This window comes from Melanerpes formicivorus, unplaced genomic scaffold (assembly GCF_026170545.1).
Source record: "Melanerpes formicivorus ecotype bairdi unplaced genomic scaffold, bMelFor1.0.p_v2 SCAF_3, whole genome shotgun sequence".
Classification (NCBI taxonomy): Eukaryota; Metazoa; Chordata; class Aves; order Piciformes; family Picidae; genus Melanerpes; species Melanerpes formicivorus.
In genome coordinates, this window is record NW_027142355.1 from 24,072,287 (window position 1) to 24,093,723 (window position 21,437).

Below are 21,437 nucleotides of genomic sequence, written 5' to 3' on the forward strand. Positions count from 1 at the left end.
AAGGAAGAACTACTTTTTTTATGATGAGGGTGGTGGTTTCCCAGAGGTGGTGGTAGGTACCCTGTCCCTGGAAACATTCTATGTGAGGTTGGACAGCTCTGAGCAACCTGATCTAGTTGAGGATGTCCCTGCTCACTGTAGGCAAATTGGACTGGGTAACTTTCAAAGGACCCTTCAATGATTCTGTGAAAAGAGAAGATCATCAAGTCCAGTCATTAATCCTGCACTACCAGGTTGCCACTAAACCATGCTCCACAGTACCGTCTTATAAATACTGGCAAGAATGGGAACTCTGCTTCCCTGGGCAGCCTATTCAATGTTTGATGACTCTTGTGGTTGTTGGTAGGCTTTGGGTTAGAAAAAGCATGTTTTGTAGATATTTGAAAGCATACCTTGTTTCATTTTTATAAAGAAATAGCAGGAGAATATGCAGCTTTGAGGCTGGAAGAAAATTGTGCATTTCCTTTTTGCTTCCACATCTTAAGGAAACTGCTGACTAATGGCTGGATTTTATCTGGTGTCATCTTTGTTTTCTGCTTCAGGTTTTCTTCAGCAGGATTTTTTTTAACTCCAGAAACCCCAGTCTGTTCAGGTGTGGCTTTGTTTTGTTTAGTTTTTCTTTCTTTTCTTTTCTTTTTAATTTGGATTATGAAAGATCTTGAAAAACCAAACCCCATCACCCAGAAGCTATGGGCTAAATATTGCCCTGAAGCTTTTCCAGTTATTGACAGTGAAGGGAATAGATTCTAGTGATCCTGTCTAGAGATGTCTGTTGTCTAAAGACAGTGCAGCTTTTAAATGCACCTTCAGACAACTTTTTCTTTTTGCTGATTGGCTTCGTCAAGTTAAATATTATTGTTGTCAATGTTTGTCCTAATCCTTTCTAGGTGACCTGTAATTTGGCTGACAAAATAAAAGCTTTGGTTATCAGAGAGGTAGAACTTACTGAGCTTTAACCAGGGCGAACTTGACGTTGTTACATCCAAAATGCGTCACAACTTGCTGGAAAGGGCTTGAAAATAGTACAAAATAAAAGTACTGCTTTTGGCCATGATTTGAGAGAGTAAACATGGACATTGAAGTGAGAGGCCTTGGGAGTGAAGGAAAAATTTCCTCTAAAAACTTCCACTTAACACTTTTTTGTTCTGCAAGAGCCTTGAAATTTGTTTTGAACTACTGCTTCACTGGGAACAGCTGACAAACCTGGGCAGGCCTAGATCTGATTTCTACTCTCTTGCAGAAGCTTTGGAGACCTTTTTGTCAGCAGGGCTCTCCTGGTAAGGAACATAAGGAGTGTGGTAGAATAGGCCTGGGATCAGATGCAGAATCTGTCTAGAAATCCTCCTTTTTTTTTTTCCCTTTTTTCCCTGGTGGTGTCAGACAGGTGGTGATTCAGCTTCCAAAACAAGCTGCTGCTGGTTTGCAGTGCAAGTAGAATGAATGTGGAACTGCTCCCAGCAGAAAGAAACATTTCTGGGAAGCAAGCTGGACTGTTTCCAAACCAGTGTCCCATGGAAGACAAGAAGCATTATTAAAAGAGGCTGAAGGCACAGTAGGGGAGAAGTGTCATATCTTGACAAGTGCTGCCTGTGGGTGTTGAGCATGGGAGAGAGGTTAAATCACCCTTTCAGATCGTATGTGGTGTAGCTCATCCTCTTGAGCTATTCATGTCCAATTAGCTATTGGCTGCCATGGGCATAAATACAGTTTTGCGTTCTGTCTTGAAGACCAAATGCTCTAATGATAACCAAAAGGCTGGATTTCTGTCTAGGTTTGTGGCTAAATGAAAAATAATCCTGCCTGAGTCAGTGTGGGATTTCTGTTGGAAGTTGGCTTGTCTGAATCAGAACTCTCAAAATCACAAGCATAAAACCTCTCTCATCTTGTCCCAACATCATAAATGCTGAAGAAGTGGGACTTAGAAACCCTACTCTTAAAACCCAAATAAACCACTTTTCTACATGAGCTGAGCAAACTTTTGGCTTTCCTCAATTACCTAATGCTGGAGTGAGCTGATGTTTTTGGCTCTTAGACAGGTGGAAGTCAAGTCTGCCCTGCTTTCACAAAGTGTTTAATTTGAAAAACCTGCAGGCCTGAGTTTAGGGAAGTTGAAAGCAATTTTATATTTTAAGACCAAATTAATCACCTTTCAGGAACTCTTGAATGCCCTTATTTTCCTTTTATGTGGTCTCTAAAAAGAGAGTATTCACCTTGTCCCAGGGCCACAAAGATGTTGAGGGGACTGGAACATCTCTGCTATGAGGAAGGGCTGAAACCTGGGCCTCCTTAGCCTGGAGAAGCCTGAGAGGCGATCTTATGCTGCTCAGTATCTAAAGGGTGGGAGTCAGGAGGGTGGGGCTGGCCTCAGTTGGTATAAACTAGAACACAGAAGGTAAGGTTTCATTTGAATTTACAGAGAAAATTCTGTACTTTGAGGGTGACAGAGCAGTGGAGCAGGCTGCCCAGAGAGGTTATGGAATTTCTTTTGGAGAGATTCCAAAGCCACCTGGATGTGATCCTGGACAGCCTGCTGTAGGTGACCCTGATTTAGCAGGGGGAATTGGACTGGGTCTCCAGAGGTCTCTTCCAATCATTCTGTGAAGTACTTGCTGACTTGGGTTTGAATTTAAAACCTAGGTTTTGGTCATGACAATGCCAGAATGCCAAGAAATGCTTTCACATGTTCTCTGAACATTGTGTCATGCTTTACAAAATTTTACCTTTTTGTACATAAGTAGAGATGTGTCATGAGGATTCTTACTCTTTTTTTGTCTGTGTGTCTACCAGGAATTTCTATAGAAAAACAAGGGTGTTCCTAATCTCTGAAATTTTTACTTCAAAGCCACAATTACACTGGGGTTGGAAAGACTATTAAGTTTTCCAGGGAAAACTTATTGTGGCCTTTTAGCCTGTAAGAAAGATGGGGACAGATTCATGAGCAGTGTGACGGGAGAAGAGATGATGGTTTTATGCAAAAAGAAGGGGAGTTTGAGAGTGGTGAAACACTGTCCCAGGTTGTCCAGATTGGTGGTAGATGCCCCATTCCTGTAAAAATAGGAGGTCAGATTGGATGGGGCTCTGAGCAGTCTGATGTAGTAGACATCCCTGCTTAGTGCAGGGGTGTTGGATTAGATGGCCTTGAAAGGCCCCTTCTAACCTAAACCGGTTTATGATTCTATAAAGCATAGATACAGCTTATGGAAGGGACCTCAATCAATCATCTAGTCCAACTGTCCTGCCAGAGCTGTGTAATTTCATTTTTCTTTTCTCTGCTGGGAACCATAAAACTGGTTCCTGAGCTAGGTCCCATTCTACCAAAGAGTGTGGCTGTTGGACAGGAGATGATTAACAAGTCTTGATCATGGAGCAGTGTGTTCAATGACCTGTTTCAGTACAAACCCATGAATGTCTATCATTCAAGTCCTTAATCTGCCTGTGGTAGTTGACACTGTGCTAGTGGTGTGAACTGGGTGAACCCTCTTATTTTTTTCCACGTGATACATAAATGTGGAACAAATTGCTTGTCATGAAGATCTTGTTTCTTGAGTTGATAGCATGATGTGTGGAATGTAGCCAGGTGAGCAGTGTTGGAGAGGTTGGTCATTAATGATCTCAGTTTGTTGTGTCTGCTGATGGCAAGGTAGAATTTCAAGAGGAAATGTGTGAAGAAAAATGGGAACACTTTCCCCAAATGCTTGCTAAGGCCTTCCCAGACCTTAAAGTGGTCCAAGAGAGCATGGGTGTTCTGAATCTCTAATAATGTGGTAGACTTGTTGGAAAGCAGCTCTGCAGAGAAAGACCTGGGAGTCCTGGTGGACAAGAAGTTGACCATGAGCCAGCAGTGTGCTTTTGTGGGTGTATTAAGAAAAGTGTGACCAGCAGGTTGATGGTTCCACCCCTGTACTCTCAGTGAGGCCACAGCTGGAGTATTGTGTCCAGTTCTGGGCTTCCCAGTTCAAGAGAGACAAGGAATTACTGGAGAGAGTCCAGCAGAGGCTATGAAGTTGCTTGGGGGACTGGAGCATCTTTCCCAGGAGAGGCTGAGAGACAGGGGGCAAAGGGCAAAGGTCAAGAAGATGGAGCCAGATTCTTTTCAATAGTGCCCAGTGGTAGGACAAGGGGCAATGGGCTCAAAGTGGAGCAGAGGGAGCTCTATCTGAATATGAGGAAAAATTATTTCCTTTGAGGATGACAGAGCACTAGAACAGGCTGCCCAGAGAGGTTGTGGAATCTCCTTCCCTGGAGAATTTTGAAAACCCACCCAAATGTGATTCTGGTCAATCTGCTCTGGGTGGACCTACTTGAGCAAGGGAGTTGGGCTAGATGATCTCCAGAAGATCCCTTCCAACTTGCACCATTCAGTGATAACATGTAATGAAAATTAGAAACTGACCTCTTGACATTGAAGAGATGGAATATGATAAAGATATGGAGGAAGAGAGGAAGGCACAAAGGGAGCTTGGATGAAGTGTGCTGGAGTTAATGCTCCCTACAGAACTGCTGCAGTTGGCATATCTGGTCAGTGACCTAATGCGCCTTCTGTTTCTCTTCTTGCTTAACTCTCTGTGGAGAATGTAAACTATTATTTTGTTTGTCACCCAGTATTTGGTTGTCCCGTATCATAGCATTTAAGAACAATCATATTTCTTCAGTTTTCTTAGGTGAAACTCCAGAGGTGCTGCCTGACCTAGTTTAAACTTAACAGGCGCTGAAATGGTTGAATTCTACGTGGACTGGAAACTTTCCTTTTGCTTAAATAAAGAGGAGGGATTCTATTCTTAATTACATGCAGCAGACTGAGGATTTATAGATGGTTGGCATGACCTGACAGGCAGACAGGGTAATTCCTGATTGATCTAGTAATGAGTATTCTTTTTATTTTAGTGCTTACACATTTAGCTCATTAACAAGTTTAACAAACTGACATATAGAAAGAATTTTATTTGGAATGAAGTCTTTAGAGTAGTGTGCTGGATTGAGTTAGGCTGAGTTAAAAGTGATTTTGGTATACTAGAAGCAAGTGGATGTTTTATGCAGCAAAATGTTTGTTTTGCAGATGGCTTATTCAATCAGTATATCAGTCAACAAGAATACAAACCGCGCTGGGGACAGATCATCCCCAAGAGCACCAAAGGTAAGGACATTTCCTAAGATACTAATCGTGTACTGCCAGTTCCCTCTTGTTCTTTTGAGGCTATTGAGCAAGAAGGTGATGCAAGAAAGGCTCCTCTAGGACTGTTGTTCTAAGGAATGGTTTCATCTATGAAAAACTTGCATTTGTCTGCAGTCAGTGAAATGCAGCCTGGTTTCTGGTTGAGTAAGGAGCACTATCTGAAGCTTCAAGGGTTGCTAATCAGTTTGGAAACCAATCTCAGTTTAAGCATGAGAGCAGTTACTCGTATGACTGGAGTTAATGCAGGGAGTCAACTTCAATCTACAGCAAAGAGTGGCAAATAAATACATTAAACAGGGAGTATTTTGAGATGCAACTTCTGAAGTCTTGGTCTGTCACACAGCAAATGTAAACTGCATAGTCTTTTTCCATTGCTTTCTGCCTTGTGAAGAAACCTGTAGCAGCAGCCTTGTCTGCAGAGTACAAAACTCACTGTCATACAGCAAATGCAGCATTCAAGGTGACAGTTGCCAAACGTGGCGCACTGTATCCAAACCTCTTGGGAAGAGTTTTTTTCTTAAAACAAGCAGATTTCTCTTCCAGCAGAATGCAGGTTATCTTTCTAGTGTTGCTTCCCATAGATGACACCTGTCTTGAATACATAAGAAGTGGTTGGAAAGCCGCTTTAATTGGACAGCTGGAATTCTCTTTTATGTGAGAATAATTGGTGCAAAGCTGCCTATGCCACATCTATACCATTACCTCCTTGCCTCCATTCCATGGGTACTTTGATTGCCCTGTCATTTGAATATCTGCTTAATCTTCAGGCAGCTCTCAGTCAACCTTTTCCTCCCTTTCTGTCTCTCCACATCTGTGTCCTCACCACTGGAGAGCTGCACTGCAAGGATAGCTCACGTTTGTCTTGTGTGGGTTTTGTTGTGTGGTGGTGTTTCGTTTGTTGTTTTCATAGTTTCATTCAGGGTTGGAAGGGACCCCAAGGATCACCTAGTTCCAACCCCCCTGCCATGGGCAGGGACACCCCACACTAGATCAGGCTGGACAGAGCCTCATCCAGCCTGCTCTTAAACACCCCCAGGGACGGGGCCTCAACCACCTCCCTGGACAACACATTCCAGGGTTTCACCACTCTCATGGTGAAGAACCTCCTCCTCACATCTAGCCTGAATCTCCCCACCTCCAGCTTCATTCCATTCCCCCTAGTCCTATCACTACCTGAGATCCCGAGAAGTCCTTCCCCAGCCTTCCTGTAGGCCCCCTTCAGATACTGGAAGGCCACAATGAGGTCACCTCGGAGCCTTCTCTTCTGCAGACTGAACAGCCCCAACTCCTTCAGTCTGTCCTCATAGGAGAGGTGCTCCAGCCCTCTGATCATCCTTGTGGCCCTTCTCTGGACACGCTCCAGCACCTCCACATCCCTCTTGTAATAGGGGCTCCAGAACTGGACACAGTACTCCAGGTGGGGTCTCACCAGGGCTGAGTAGAGGGGGAGGATCACCTCCCTCGACCTGCTAGCCACACTTCTCCTGATGCAGCCCAGGATCTGATTGGCTTTGCGGGCTGCAAGTGCACATTGAGAGCTCATGTTGAGCTTTTTGTCCACCAGCACCCCCAAGTCTCTCTCCTCAGGGCTACTTTCCAGCCAGTCACTGCCCAGCCTGTATTTGTGCCTGGGATTGCCTCGACCCAGCTGCAGGACCCTGCACTTGGTCTTGTTGAACCTCATGAGGTTGGCTTGTGCCCACCTCTCCAGCCTGTCAAGGTCCCTCTGGATGGCCTCCCTTCCCTCCAGCGTGTCTGCTGCACCACACAGCTTGGTGTCATCAGCAAACTTGCTGAGGGTGCACTCAATGCCACTGTCCATGTCCCCCACAAAGATGTTGAACAAGACAGGTCCCAGGACTGATCCCTGAGGGACTCCGCTTGTCACTGACCTCCACTGGGACATGGAGCCATTGACAGCCACTCTTTGTTTTGTTTTGTGGTTTTTTTTTTTTTTTTTTTCCGTGTGTATGTGTGGGTCTACCTGAGTAAGAAACTCTTGAGCTCTTTTCCAAGGTTTTTGGAATTGCACCAGAGTCCTGCATTCTCTCTGCCTGTACTGTCAGTCATCAGGTAGTTCAGTCTAAAACTCTGTACAGTTTTGTAATGCACAAAAGGTGCTGCCTGCCAAAAGTGTTGTGCCAATGTTTTAAGTCTGGTGAGTTAGTAAGTTGCTTCTGTGTAGTTATTAGGATGTAACATTCTTTAGTTCAAAAAATCTTGTAAACAGGAACCTCTCCTCTCCCTCTCTTTTGAAGGTGATGGAGAAGACAGCCGACCAGGGATGAGAGGAGGCCATCAGATGGTCATAGATGTTCAGACAGGTGAGTAGTTGCTAAATTTCTTAACTAATTCTATTACTGGATCAGAAGTTTTCCAGATCTAAGTCACCAATCCTGGATGTGTTTAAAGGTCATTTAGATGTGGTGCTTGGTGATATGGTTTAGGGGTGAACTTGGCAGAGTGGGGTTGGTGGTTGGAGTTGATAATCCCAAAGGTCTTTTACAACCTGAATGATTCTGTGATTCAGATAAATAAGGAAATGTGTTTTTCTTCAGAGACTGTCTTAACTTCAGGTTTTAAGGATAAAAATTAGCTTTCTAATATTTGGATCAAATGCTCTGCTTTTTCTCTGGATCTCTATTCCAACTGACTTTCCCAACTCCCTTTTTGCCAATGAGTTCTCTGTTATGCCTTAGTCACCTTAACTATGGAAACAACAATAATTCTTGTCCCTCTTACCCTCCTTTGAGCAGAAGCTTAAACAAGGGAAGTCAGAAAAGATAATTTCCCCTTATCTGCTGCGTGCTGTGCTCTTTGGAATAGCACTGGAGCAGACCAGATGTGTTGAAACATTCCTTGTGTTTTGTTTGGAGCGGCTTCTAATTCCCACAGTGTGCAAGAAACTCATGTTAAATATGATTTGTTAGACATTTTTTACTAAAACCTTTTCTTACAGCAGTTACAAGAATGCATTATTCAGCTTCTTTCTAAGAAAGAGAAAGAAAAGGATGATAGGAAGGTGTAAATAACAGTTCTGGTGGTTGTTTTTCTTCATTTTCTGTATCTTTGCCTTTTGTTTAATCAGATTTGTGTGCTGTGTCATTCCTTACTGAAACAAGGAGTCCATCTTCCTGCGTCTTTGCGAGGTGCATGATATGTATGAGTGAAAGGAGCATTCTTAGGAAAAGAGAAACAGGATCAGGGTGTGAGCAGCAGAGAGGAATATAGGGTGGCATTGCAGGACTTGGCAAAAAATTGCTATGGCAGTATCTGTTGTGGTCATACGGACAGGGACTGGAGCATGTGACAGGATAGTACCTTCAAGAGTAATTTGCTAAGTCATAGTGAACAAGCGAAAAAGCAGCAGTAGCTGCAGTCCTTTGGCTTTTGCTCAGGGTGTAGTTCCTGCTTTAGAGGAGGCACTCGAGTTATTTAGTTTATGAAAGCAGATTTATTTATTTATTTATTTAGGTGGGATTGGTTTGAGCTTCATTAGAATAAAGTGCTGCTGGAGGCAGGCTGGTGTGTGCCCACAAAAGAGGCTGGGAACGCTCCCTAGTGGCCTTGGTGAATAAATAGACAGGGACTGTCTCAGAAGCACACCAAAGAGACATGAGACTTACCAACTTGGAAGTGATAGTCCTTTAGACCTCCTAAAAACAATATGTTCTTGGTAACGAGAGTCTTCATTTCCATTGCTGTTGGTTTCTTTAAGTTCTTCTAAGCTTAGTATCTGTGTCTGAAGGTTTCACTCTACTTCAATGAGGCAGTAAAAGAGCATTGACACATTTTTTACTTATATAAAACTGACTGTGGAGCACCTCCAGAGGTAGAGTAACAGTTGGAGGGAGAATCCAGTTCTCCCCATCATGCAAATCCTTTCTTGATGCAGATCTGTCCAGGGGTGAGATATCTTCAGAAAGTTTCAGAGAGATTATTTATTCTTAGTTTTACTTCCAGGCGCACTGAGGCTGGTAGAAGCCTAAATGCTTGTGAGACCATCACTTTTGCCATGTAAGTTGGCTCATGACAAGACCAGGGGAGGTTCTTGCTGCTCTTTCTCTTAAAACCAGCTGCTGCTGATGTCTGGAGTTTTTTCCTTTTGAATATAGGTAAAGTTTAATGAGACTGTGGGAATTTTGCCAGTTGTGTCAGGATGCATTTTACTGGCTGGAGCTGTGAAGCTCCCTGGCTAACTTTGAGCAAATCAAATGTTAATGGAAAAAGGAGCAGTGGCAGAATCTTTCCTTTAAAGGCATCCTCCTTTCCTTTCCCACACATTTGTTGAGCTGTTTTATTGGGAGGTCTTTCACAGGTGAAGAAAAATAAGCTCACTTTGTACTCCTCATTAAAGGGCTATGGTCCTTTACAAAAATAAGTGTTTTCTTCAACTTTAATGTTTCAGAAATTAAATAAACCACTAAAATAATATATTTAAGTAATAACCAGTTATTAAACTGATAATTGCTTAGTCATTAATAGGTTTTGCAATAGTTCTGAGCCTGCTGGATACAAGTGTCAGTGTTGGGATAGAAGACAGGCTGGCAAGCAGTTGAGCTACATCTGAAGTTATTGACAGTGCATGGAGTCATTGAGACTCTGTGTATGCTTGGAGTAGCAGGTATAAGATAGTTTAGCTTAATCTAAACTGCCTTTTAGCATGTTTTATCTTCCAATTAAGGTAGACAGAAAGCAATGAAAAGAGCAGTTCTGGCATCTCCAGTAACTTGTGCCGTAGTTCGTTTCCATCTGGTGTTCATGCTCTTAATATCTACTGCAGCTGTCTTAGAATAAATGCAGTGCTCTCTATGCTTTTGAGAACTCTTAAAGCAGTTTAAAATAAAAGTATAGGAGTTTGTGGGTGAAGAACTGAGAATGCAGCCTGATACCTTCCTGCACAAAAAAAAATTCACTTGGGAGTAGCTGTGTCTGACAGACTGGAATGACTCTGGGTGGCAGAATTGGGAAGCTGTTTTTTGGTATGTACATGCAGAAACATCTACTAAGAGACATTGCCAGTTACAGCTCGAAGCCATTGTTTTGTACTTTAAAGCCTTAGACTTCAAATGAAAAAAAAGAAGCCACTTTCCAGTACCTAAGATGATCTACAGGAAAGCTGGAGAAGGGCTTTTTACATGGCTATGCAGTGATAAGGGATAATGGCTTTAAACTGAAAGAGGGTAGATACTAATGTAGGTATTAGGAAGTTCTTCACCATGAGTGTGGTGAGGCACTTGAATGGGTTGCCTGGAGATGTTGTGGATATCCCTTCCCTGGAAGTGTTCAAGGTCATGCTGAATGCAGGCTGAGCAGGTCAAGTGGAATGTGTCCCTGCCCATGGCAAGGGGGATGGATCTAGGTATCTTTAAGGTTCCTTCCAACCTAAATTGTTCTATGATTCTGTGGTAGATGATGTCCTCTCAGGCTTGCTTATAATGCAGGTATAGCATGCGTTACAAAATGCCAGTGCTTATACTGGAAGAAAATGAGACTGGGTAATTTTTAAGGAATAAAATTGGTACTTTGCAGGAATGTGTCTACTGTTTTCTAAATTTGGTTTCTAATTCCATAGTTAAGATGGAATTGATCTCTGCTCTTAGAGGGCAGAGAGACTTTTACATGAGTGGCAGCATAGTCTATGAAGCCATGCAGTTTTGTTTTGGAAACAGAATTTTAGACTATATAGAAATAATTCTGTTAAAGAAGTAATAAATCTTTTTGTATATTCTGTTTAAACATTTGTCTTATTTCATTCAGACAAAGCCTTCTGAAGTTTTCTGACAAGCCTGTTTTAAGGAATAATAGCTAAGCAACCCAAGATATTATATTTTTTTTCTCTGCATTTCTCTTCAGCCAGTGAAACTTTTTTGAAAGAATGTTAGTGCAATGGTCTTGACTGGTACTGCTGTTGACTCACCAAAGTGAAACTGCACTGTAATTTTGGTTGTATGTTATTTTGCTTTTGATAGGAAGGAATTCTGCTTACTTCATTCTGTTAGGTAAGCAGGGAGAAATCTGTAGGTTGGGAGCCATGTGAGTGGGCACAGTGTGCCCATAGTGCATGTGAGGGGCAGCACAGTGGGAGTGCTGAGGCTCGTTCAGAAGCAGCATGGAAAGGTGAAAAGATGAAGTGAGAGCAACAGACATAAAGGAGGATGCTGTTTTGCCTGAGGAAAACACTGCTATCCATAAGATATTTAAAGACAGGACTTGTGTACAAGATGAAGAGATCTCTGAAGCAAAACACAGATGGCTTCTAAGCTCTGAAAAACAAACAGCTGTTGAATCCTGGAGGTTACTCAGCTTCATGGCGCTTTAACATTTGAGAAGGCGGCTGTACCAGCCTACCCAGACCAGCCCTACCTTACATCCAGCCACCATCTACACTGAACTGTGATTCAGAAACTGAGTGGTGTGATACTTTAAGAAAATTTAAGGTCTGGCTTTATGGTTTTTCTTCAAGTGCTCTTTAGATAGTGGAAAATGCTACTTGCAGATAACTAAGTCTGTAGTTACTACACAGGGAAATGATGTCCCTTCCTAGAAGGCTTTTGAGTTATCTTACATCTAATTTTTTTTTACTTTTGAGATGAATCCTCTTTAGTTCTGAGGACACTGACTCTCAGATATATTCTCAGCAAGTCTGGGGTGGTAACAGATTGGGAGAGCAATGGCTGATGACCTAGTGAATGAGTCAAAGGAATCCTGATGAGATGACACTGAGGGGTTCATCCAAGACAAATCTGTGCCCCTGGGATGTTACAGCTGTGTGCAGTTGTATAGTCTGGGAAAGGATTGCACAGAAAAGTGATTTGCAAAGTGGTAGACAGCTAAATGTCAGGAATGTTAAACATGGTCTAGTCTGTTAATTCTTCTACCAAGTGGCTGTCAGGATAGAATAGAATCATAAAATTATAGAACATTTTGTGTTAGGAGGGACCTTTAAAAATGTCCCATGGACAGGGTCATCTTTGACTAGATCAGGTTGATCAGAGCCCTGTATGACCTGATCTTTGTTTCCAGTGATTGGCAATCTACCACCTCTCTGGGCAACCTGGGCCAGTGTTTCACCACCCTCATTGTTCCTTAGATCTAGTCTAAACCTCCTTGCTTTTAGTTCAAAACTGTCACCCCTTGTCCTGTTGCAACAAGCCTTGCTCAAAAGTCTGTCCTCATCTTTCTTATACGTCTCCTTTAATTACTGGAAGGTTGCAGTAAGATTTCCCCAGAGCCTTCTCTTCTTCAGCCTGAACAACCACATCTCTCTCAGCCTGTCTTCGGAGCAGAGGGGTTCCAGCCCTCTGATCATTTTTGTGGCATTCTCTGGACCCACTCCAACATGTCCATGTTCTTCTTGTATTGATGATTCTAGAGCTGGATCCAGCACTGCAGGCGGGCTCTCAGCAGAGTGGAGTAAAATCACCTCCCTTGACCTGCTGACCATGCTGCTTTGGATGCAGCCCAGGATACAGTTGACTGTCTTGGTTGGGAGCACACACTATCTACTCATGTCCAACTTCCACTATGGTGGCTTAGGTCCATAATTTTTTCATGTTTTGTGGAGAACTCTTCCAGCAGAGACATGGCTATGAACCAGCAGAGACATGGCTATGAACCAGCAGAGACATGGCTATGAACCAGCAGAGACATGGCTATGAACCAGCAGTGTGCCCAGGTGGCCAAGACAACCACTAGCATCCTGGCCTCGACCAGGAATAGTGTGTCAGGCATTACTAGGGAAGTGGTTGTTCCCTGGTACTCAGCACTGCTGAGGCCACACCTTGGATAGTGGGTTCAGTTTTAGGTTTCTCACTCAAGAGGGACAGTGAGGTGCCGGACCGTGCCCAAAGAGGGGCCATGAAGCTTGGTGAAGGGTCTGGAGCACAAGTTGTATGAGGAGCAGTTGAGGGAACTGGGATTGTTTAGCCGAAGAAAAGGAGGCAGAGAGGAGACCACATTGCTCTTTGCAACTACTTGAAAGGAGGTTTTAGTGAGGTGAGAGTTGGTCTCTTCTCCCAAGTAAGAAGTGATAGGATGAGAAGAAAGGACCTCAAGTTTTGCCAGGAGAGGTTTAGGTTGGACATAAGGAAAAATGTCTTCACTGAAAAGATTAGCCCTGAAACAGGCTGCCCAGGGAAGTCACCATCCCTGGGGACATTTAAAAGATGTGTAGATATGGTGTTGAGGGACATGGTTTAGCAACAGACTTAGAAGTGTTGGATTATTGGTTGGATTTGATCTTAAAGGTCTTTTCCAACCAAACCCATTCTGTGATTCTTTGGAAATAACATTTGACCGAAGTGGTAAGTTAAATACGTCACCAAGATTGGAATGGGTTCATCTGCCCTGGCAAAATTAGGGGTGCTCAGTCATACTGAGGATCTTTGCTCAGCCTGGTGTTAACAATTTCCCACTTCATGCCCTAATGGGATAAGGATATTCTGCTGTACTAGAATCCCACCAAAGGTTCCTTCACAACAGAGGATGGAGTTAACAGAAGTTAGAAAAACTGACCTGGAGAACATACATGAACCTAGACTGAAATTGCCCCAGGACTTTTTATATTTAACAGGGATTGGAGAAAGCTGCTTTGCATATCCTTCTGAAAAAATACAGCTTAAGGAGATGTTGACAGGAAATATGTTAATTTTGGGGAACGTATGCCCTCTAATAATTTAAGGAATGCTCTGGCGCCTTCTAGTTTTCCAGAGCATTAGGGAAGAGAACAACTCGGGCATTGCAGAAACGTTTTTGACTGAGCAAGCAGTTCAAGAATATTCAGTATCATTAAGGTTGGAAGAGACCTCAAAGATCATCGAGTCCAACCTGTCACCACAGACCTCATGACTAGAGTAGGGAGGACACTACTGCCCACTGCAGGCTTGAACTCACGACCTTCCCATTAAGGGTCTTATGCGCTACCAACTGAGCCACTTAAGGTGGTTCAATATTCAGAGAACATATTTAATTCAAAGTATTGAATTTATATTCAAAAATAAATGTAGAGGAGATAAGGTTAAGATGCTGGAGGAGAAATTTGACTTCCTAAATGTAGCTGGTAAAAGCTTTGGATAAATATAACTACTTGCACATTTTTCTTGTTGCCTTGCAGGTGGGTTTGAAAATTCTGCTGCTCTGTCCCCCTGAAGCAGAACAGAGGTTTGCTTTAATGAAGCAGCATCAGTATTGCTGTGTTACATACTGCTTGGGTACAAAGGAAGAATCCTTCCCTTGCCATAGCAAGATGCCCTGCTTACATCCCTGGAAGAATTTAAGACCAGGCTGGATGAGGTTTTGAGCAACCTGATCCAGTGGGAGGTGTCTCTGCCCATGACAGGGGGCTTGGAGCTAGATGATCTTTAAGGTCTCTTCCAACTCAAGTCCTTCTATGATTTCTGTTATTTTCTAATTACGTCTGTTGCTGGTTTTGTCAAGGAAACGTGGTTGGTTTGTTGGTTTGGTTGGGTGTTAAATTCTTCCAGGGATGAGGATGTCCACAACTTCTCTGGACAACCCATTCCAGTGTCTCACCGCCCTCACAGTAAAGAACTTCTTCCAAATGTGTGATCTATATTTGCCCCACTCTAGTTCAAAATCATTGGCCCTCGTCCTATCACCACATGCTATTAGGAAATGGAAAAATACATAAACATATAAAATCCTCCTTTATAGGAAGCTTCTGTACTTTAAAAATAGGTGTAGAGTTCTGCAATAGGACTAGAAATGAGTTGTTCTGAGTCTAGACAGTGATGGAGCCCTTCTTTTCATCCAAGCTACAGTTTTACATCAGGATGAAGAATGTTTGGCACGCTGTTCCTGTATGCTTGTGTAATTATGGTTGCTCTCAGAGCCCAGGGATGCTCAGTTTGCACTGGCTGTAGGACTGCACTCCTCTCTCACTGCTTACACGCCGCTTAATTCTGTCAGCTTGATTTAGGTAGCTTCCAAAATCTGAGTTTTCATCGGATTCATTCAGGTTTGCTATTAAATTTCATCGGGCACAACAAAGCTTTTCCAGGCAGGCATGACGTTTTGGCAAGGCCCCAATAGGATATTTAGTTGGTGCCAAATCTTTTATTTTTCTCGGCTATCAATGAAGCTGTTGTGGTGATGTGGGTTTTGTGAGCTGTGAGAATTTATGCGCACAAAGGGACCTGCTCTTTGCAGGGAACACTGGGAGCGCTGAGTCCAGGAGGAAGGGTAATTAAAGTTACTGAACCAGGGTAACCTTTCCATGGTGATGACCACTATCCTGATGGTAGGTAAGGGTCAAGGACTATTCCCATTTTATAATCGTGTTTCTAACTTTGCTCTTTGATTGGCGTTGGATTAAAAATTGGCCATTACCTCCATAACAGGAGCGGTGCGTGAAGTTTTGAAGGGGTTTTCAAAGCTCTGCAAGTCTGTAGTGGTTTGTCCTTCTTGGACTTGGCTTTGTGTTGTGTTTTAACAGTTTAAAAATGAAGTATTTTTAGCATTTGAGACCAGATAGCAATGTTTCTATAATGGGAGCAGCTTAGTTATCTCTCCCTGTCAGAACAGAGACTTCTTCCTTAAATGCCTTCCATGCTCAGAGGCCACATCAAGTTTTATCTGTGAGTCTGAGAAGCCATTGAACTTGCTGTGCATGGAGTAATTGTGGCTTTAAGGTGAAGATAGGCCTGAAACACTGACTTAAATCTGTAACTCTTCTACTTACTTGCTTCTGTGGCACCAGTTCAGTTACTTTATGCAAGGCATTTCTCTTGAATAGGATTTCATGGTGGAAATAAATTTGCTTTCTAAAGTATGGACTAGACAGAGAAGCTTTGCTGCTGCTATCTCAGAAGGCTTTGTAATCTGTAGATCTTGTACCAGCCAGCATACAAGCTGAGATGTCATTGGCAGACTAAAATGTGCAGTATCCAAGATGCTAAATATTGTTCATTTGTCTGTCTTGAATTTCAATCAGAAGGCTGTGGATTTGATTGCCTCTTATGTAAATGTAGAAATAGAAGATGACTCCTTGAGAACTGGCTGCCTGTCAATCCTAAAAACTTCCCTTCCTAAACCAAATCGTATTTCCTTGCCCTGGTGACTGGTTCCTTTCAAAGAGGGAGCAGTGCTTTAAATAAGAACTGGTTTAAATTTCTCTTCTGATTCTCTGTTTGTCATAGAATTGTAGAATAGTTCAGATTTGAAGGGACCACCAAAGGTCATCTAGTCCAGCCTCCCTAAAGTAGGCAGGGAGATCCTCCACTAGAACATGTTGCTTAGTGTCTTGTCAAGCTTGACCTTGAGTATTTCCAGGGATGGGACCTCAGCTACCTCCCAGGGCAACCTGTTACAGTGTTCTGCCACTTCCATGATAAAGAGCTTGTTCCTGCATCCAGTCTAAATCTACTTGTCTCTAATTTCAAACCATTACCCTTCATCCTTTCTCCATAGACCTTTGTGAGCCGCCCCTCTCCAGCTTTGTTTTAGGCCTTGGGTACTGGAAGGTCTCCTTGGAGCCTTTTATTCTCCAGGCAGAACAATGTTTTGTAGGTATTAACCTGATTGAAGACAGTCTCTTTTTAAATTCATCATGTTCTACTTTTATTTATAGAAACTGTTTATCTGTTTGGTGGCTGGGATGGAACTCAGGATCTGGCTGACTTCTGGGCATACAGTGTGAAGGAAAACCAGTGGACCTGTATATCCAGGGATACTGAGAAAGAGGTAAGTTCTGCCAATGTCTGTATTGTTAATAATATATGAACCATTGCAGAGAGAAATGCTGTGCTTCTGAAATGCTCTTGCTGACGCATAGCATGCAGTGAGAGCTACAAAACTTACACCTTCAAGTTCTGAAGACTTTTGAAATGCTTACAATGAAAAGACGTGAGATGAATGTGAATTTGAAGTGTTAAGATTGGTGGAGGCAAAAGGTTTATTTCTCAAGAGCAGACTGATTGGCCAGAAATCAGTGCAGTGAGTAGAACATGAGTTAAATACCTTGATAGGACTGAACAACCAAATCAAACATTTCAGACCTGATGCTGGTGGTGTTCTTCAGAAACAACTTGTTTGGCTTCTGTCAAAAATGACTAGAAATGGACAACTAACATAAGGAAGTCTAGAGGACAGGGGTGACTGCCAGAGGCCACACAATCCCAAGAGCCTTCATGGTATTCATTTCAGCCTTTTTCTTTGGCCTGTTTTGCTCAGTGTTTGACATATGAGACCTCTGAAATGAATGTAGCTTGGGTTACAGGAGGTAACAGAAAAATGTCCAAGACCTTTGGCTTGTGTAATTCATTTTACTGTGTACTGTGAAATGTTAAAGTTCCATGTGGTGGTTGTGTTTTGAGTTCAGGACTCGTTTGTCAGAGCATGACTTCAGGAAATTCATGCAGCCTTCTCTTGCAGGTATGAGCACTTGGAGGTGCCCTCACTTTTTGACAAATCCAGCAGTTGATTTTTCTCAATGATTTGAAAAAAGCATATATAAAACCACAATCTTACTTTCTGTTTGTGTTTTTCTAGTTTCTTGTCGCAGTTTATTTCGTGAGATTCTGTACCAGATCAAATAACACTTCAATATTGCCATTTTTTCCTGGCAAAGGTGTTTAGAGATGGTAATCAAACAGTCTGAGTTGGAAAAAAAATAATCTCACAGCAAGGCACTTCCCATAGCCTTCAAATCTCTGTGTCATGCACTTACTGATCCTGACATCCTTTACACAATGGGCAGTAACAAAACTGAATGTCATAGTCTGGGTTCTGTCATAGTGGAGCTGAATAAACACGAAACTGTCCTTGCTTTTTGTGTCCTCCTAAGTTGGTACCTTTACTTTTATTAGAAGTGGGGTTCTTTTTCTGCTTTTAGTCTTTTCATCACTGCTCATGGGTACTTGTGTATTTACTGATATGATGCTGAAGCTGCATTTAGTTTTCCAGGGTCTAGTCCGGGTTTTGTGTTGCTTCTGTTTGTCTGAAGCCATGAGTTTTACTACTTTCCTCCCTGTTTACTCAACAGATGACCTCTTTAATATAGGCAGGGGTGTGTGTGACACAGTACCAAGGGGAAATTCAAACTCATCTCTAATCAAATATATACTAAATCATAGAATGGTTTGAGTTGGAAGGGACTTTAAAGATCATCTGGTTCAAACCCTCCTGCCTTGGGTGGGGACAGATTGCTCAAAGCCCCTGATCCAACCTGATCTTCAATACTTCCAGGCATGGGGCATCTGCAACTTCACTGGGCAATTTGTTCATGTGTCTCAGCACCCTCACAGTAAAAAATTTCTTTCTAACATCTAAGCTAAATGTACCCCCTTTCAGTTTGAAACTGTTACCTGTTGTCCTGTCACTGCACTCCCTGATAAAGAGTCCCTCCCGTTTTTCCTGTAGGCCCCCTCTAAGTATTGGAAGGCTGCCGTAAGGTCTGTAAGGTGCGGTAAGGATATGGTTGACCTTGTGGGCTTTGAGAGCTGATGTGCAGTTTTTCATCCATCAACAACCTGAAGTCCTTCTCTGCGAGGCTGCTCTCAATCCACTCTCATGCAGCCTGTGTTTGTGCTTGGGAATGCATCAACCTGTGTGCAGGATCTTGCCCTTGGGCTTGTTGAGCCTCATGAGATTGCATGGTCTTACCTCCTCTGAAGCCTGTCAGGTCTCTCTGGATAGCATCCCATCCCTGGGGTGTCAACCGCACAGCTTGCTGGTGCACCTGAACTCCCTGTCTGTGTCACCAACAAAGATGTTAAATAGCACAGATGATGATAAACAACAAGGCCTTCTTTTCTTTATGAAGAAGTTAGGAAGGTGATGAACATCAACAGAGAAGACACAACAATTTCAATAGTTTCTTCTTTCACTTCTTGTTTTGTAGCCACTTAGTGGCTTGCATTTGTTTATCTCAGGATGCAGTGACATGGGATCTTCCTGTCAACAAGAGGTTACTGTGTTTTCTTCCTGCACAAACCAGTATAGGTAGTTCTGGTCTTCAAGGGTTTATTTCCTTTCTTACTGGGATCTTGCTTTAGCTTCTGTAAAGCTTAGGAGGCCTGGCTGGGATGCAAGGCATCAGCAGTGCCAGGAGTAGTCGAATTCCTCATGCCTGACTTGGCTGGGATGGGAGGACAAAGGGGTATTCAAGGAATGTTGAGGAAGCCCAGGAAAGTGGTGGAGCCACCACCCCTGAGGGAGTTTAAAGGATGTATAGACATGGTGCTGAGGGTCATGGTTTAAGATCTGGCAGTGCTGTGTTAAGCAGCTGGACTTTATCTTAAGTGTCCTTTGCAACCTAAAAAAATAATAAATATCTAATTCTGTGAAGGTCAGAAAATTCAACTGGAAGATGGGAATGGTCTTGGTCTGTGAAGAAGTGAGATAAGGGAATGCTAAAAAGGGGAAAAAAAAAAAAAAGAAGAAAGAAGAAAGGGTTGAATGTATGAAGGATTTTGAAGAGATGTGTGGGGCTTCAGAAATACAAGTTCCAGAAATACACCAGTATTTGTAGCGGGCCTACAGCATGGCATGTAGTGATAGGATGAATGACTTCAAACTGCAAGAAGCTCAATTTGGATTAGACATTAGGAGGAAACTCTTTGCCATGAGGGTGTTAAGGCACTGGAACAAGTTGCCCACAGAAGTTATGGAAGTTTCAAGCCCAGAAGTGTTCAAAGCCAGGTTGAATGGGGCATTGAGAAACTATGTCTTGTGGAAGGTCAAAAGGGTTGGAGCTGGATGATCTTTAAGGTTTCTTCCAACCCAGACTGTTCTGTGTTTCTACGTGACTTTTAGCATGGATATAGTCTGCAGTGGAGTTCAGAAGAAGGCCTAGTGAGGTATAGTCAAGGATTATAGGTGGTTTGCTGAGTTCCCATGAACTTGATATGTGCTGTACTTACAAACCAGCAGAGTTTTGGGGTTTGTAGTTTTGTGTTTTGTTTTTTTTTTCCTTATTTGTGTGTTTTTTCTCTTGAAAGAGATTTGGATAAAACCTGATTTAGAAATGGAAAGGTCAGTTTCAAATGTTGAGAAGTAAATTCAAAAACAAGGTTTCCAGATGTTGCTCTAAAGGGGACATCAACTGTTCACAAACAATTTGCTAAAAGGAAATGTCGGTTGATGTGGTATTTAAAAAAATACTGAGTAGTTTCCAGTAGCACTTGGTCTTTTTTTGTTGTTCTGTAGTGCTGGTTCTGCTGCTTGCCCTTCTGGTGGTTGTCGTATTGTGCTGGTTCTGCTGCTTGCCCTTCTGGTGGTTGTCGTATTGTGCTGGTTCTGCTGCTTGCCCTTCTGGTGGTTGTCGTATTGTGCTGGTTCTGCTGCTTGCCCTTCTGGTGGTTGTCGTATTGTGCTGGTTCTGCTGCTTGCCCTTCTGGTGGTTGTCGTATTGTGCTGGTTCTGCTGCTTGCTCTTCTGGTGGTTGTCGTATTGTGCTGGTTCTGCTGCTTGCCCTTCTGGTGGTTGTCGTATTGTGCTGGTTCTGCTGCTTGCCCTTCTGGTGGTTGTCGTATTGTGCTGGTTCTGCTGCTTGCCCTTCTGGTGGTTGTCGTATTGTGCTGGTTCTGCTGCTTGCTCTTCTGGTGGTTGTCGTATTGTGCTGGTTCTGCTGCTTGCCCTTCTGGTGGTTGTCGTATTGTGCTGGTTCTGCTGCTTGCCCTTCTGGTGGTTGTCGTATTGTGCTGGTTCTGCTGCTTGCCCTTCTGGTGGTTGTCGTATTGTGCTGGTTCTGCTGCTTGCTCTTCTGGTGGTTGTCGTATTGTGCTGGTTCTGCTGCTTGCCCTTCTGGTGGTTGTCGTATTGTGCTGGTTCTGCTGCTTGCTCTTCTGGTGGTTGTCGTATTGTGCTGGTTCTGCTGCTTGCCCTTCTGGTGGTTGTCGTATTGTGCTGGTTCTGCTTCTTGCTCTTCTGGTGGTTGTCGTATTGTGCTGGTTCTGCTGCTTGCCCTTCTGGTGGTTGTCGTATTGTGCTGGTTCTGCTGCTTGCTCTTTCTTTTTTTTTTTAATTCATCAGTGACACTGTTTAAATTAACCGCTCAATAATTAAGACTGGGTAGGAGTAGAATGTGGTAGAAGTTGCATCTTATCCAGTGCTACCATGGGGGTAACACAAAGCAATGTTTTTGGCTTGAGGGTGCTGGTAGGTTGTGGTGCAGCCTTCAACATACATACCACATCTGCTGATTGTGGCGTGATAGAACTGTTCTGGTTGGAAAAGACCTTAAAGATCATCGAGTCCAACCATTATCTAACTCTGGCAATTCTGGTCAGTACCACATGTCGGT

General features: G+C 43.0%; 1 protein-coding gene across 1 annotated transcript in view; it reads left to right on the forward strand.

Moving 5' to 3' along the window:
* The window catches only part of MKLN1 (muskelin 1), a 122,260-nt gene that overhangs the window by 46,333 nt on the left and 54,490 nt on the right, over nucleotides 1-21,437 (forward strand). Inside the window, exons 7-9 of the mRNA XM_068168983.1 lie at nucleotides 5,057-5,134; nucleotides 7,432-7,497; nucleotides 16,764-16,876. Coding sequence (XP_068025084.1) covers nucleotides 5,057-5,134; nucleotides 7,432-7,497; nucleotides 16,764-16,876 — 257 coding nt within the window. The remainder of the gene's footprint in view (nucleotides 1-5,056; nucleotides 5,135-7,431; nucleotides 7,498-16,763; nucleotides 16,877-21,437) is intronic.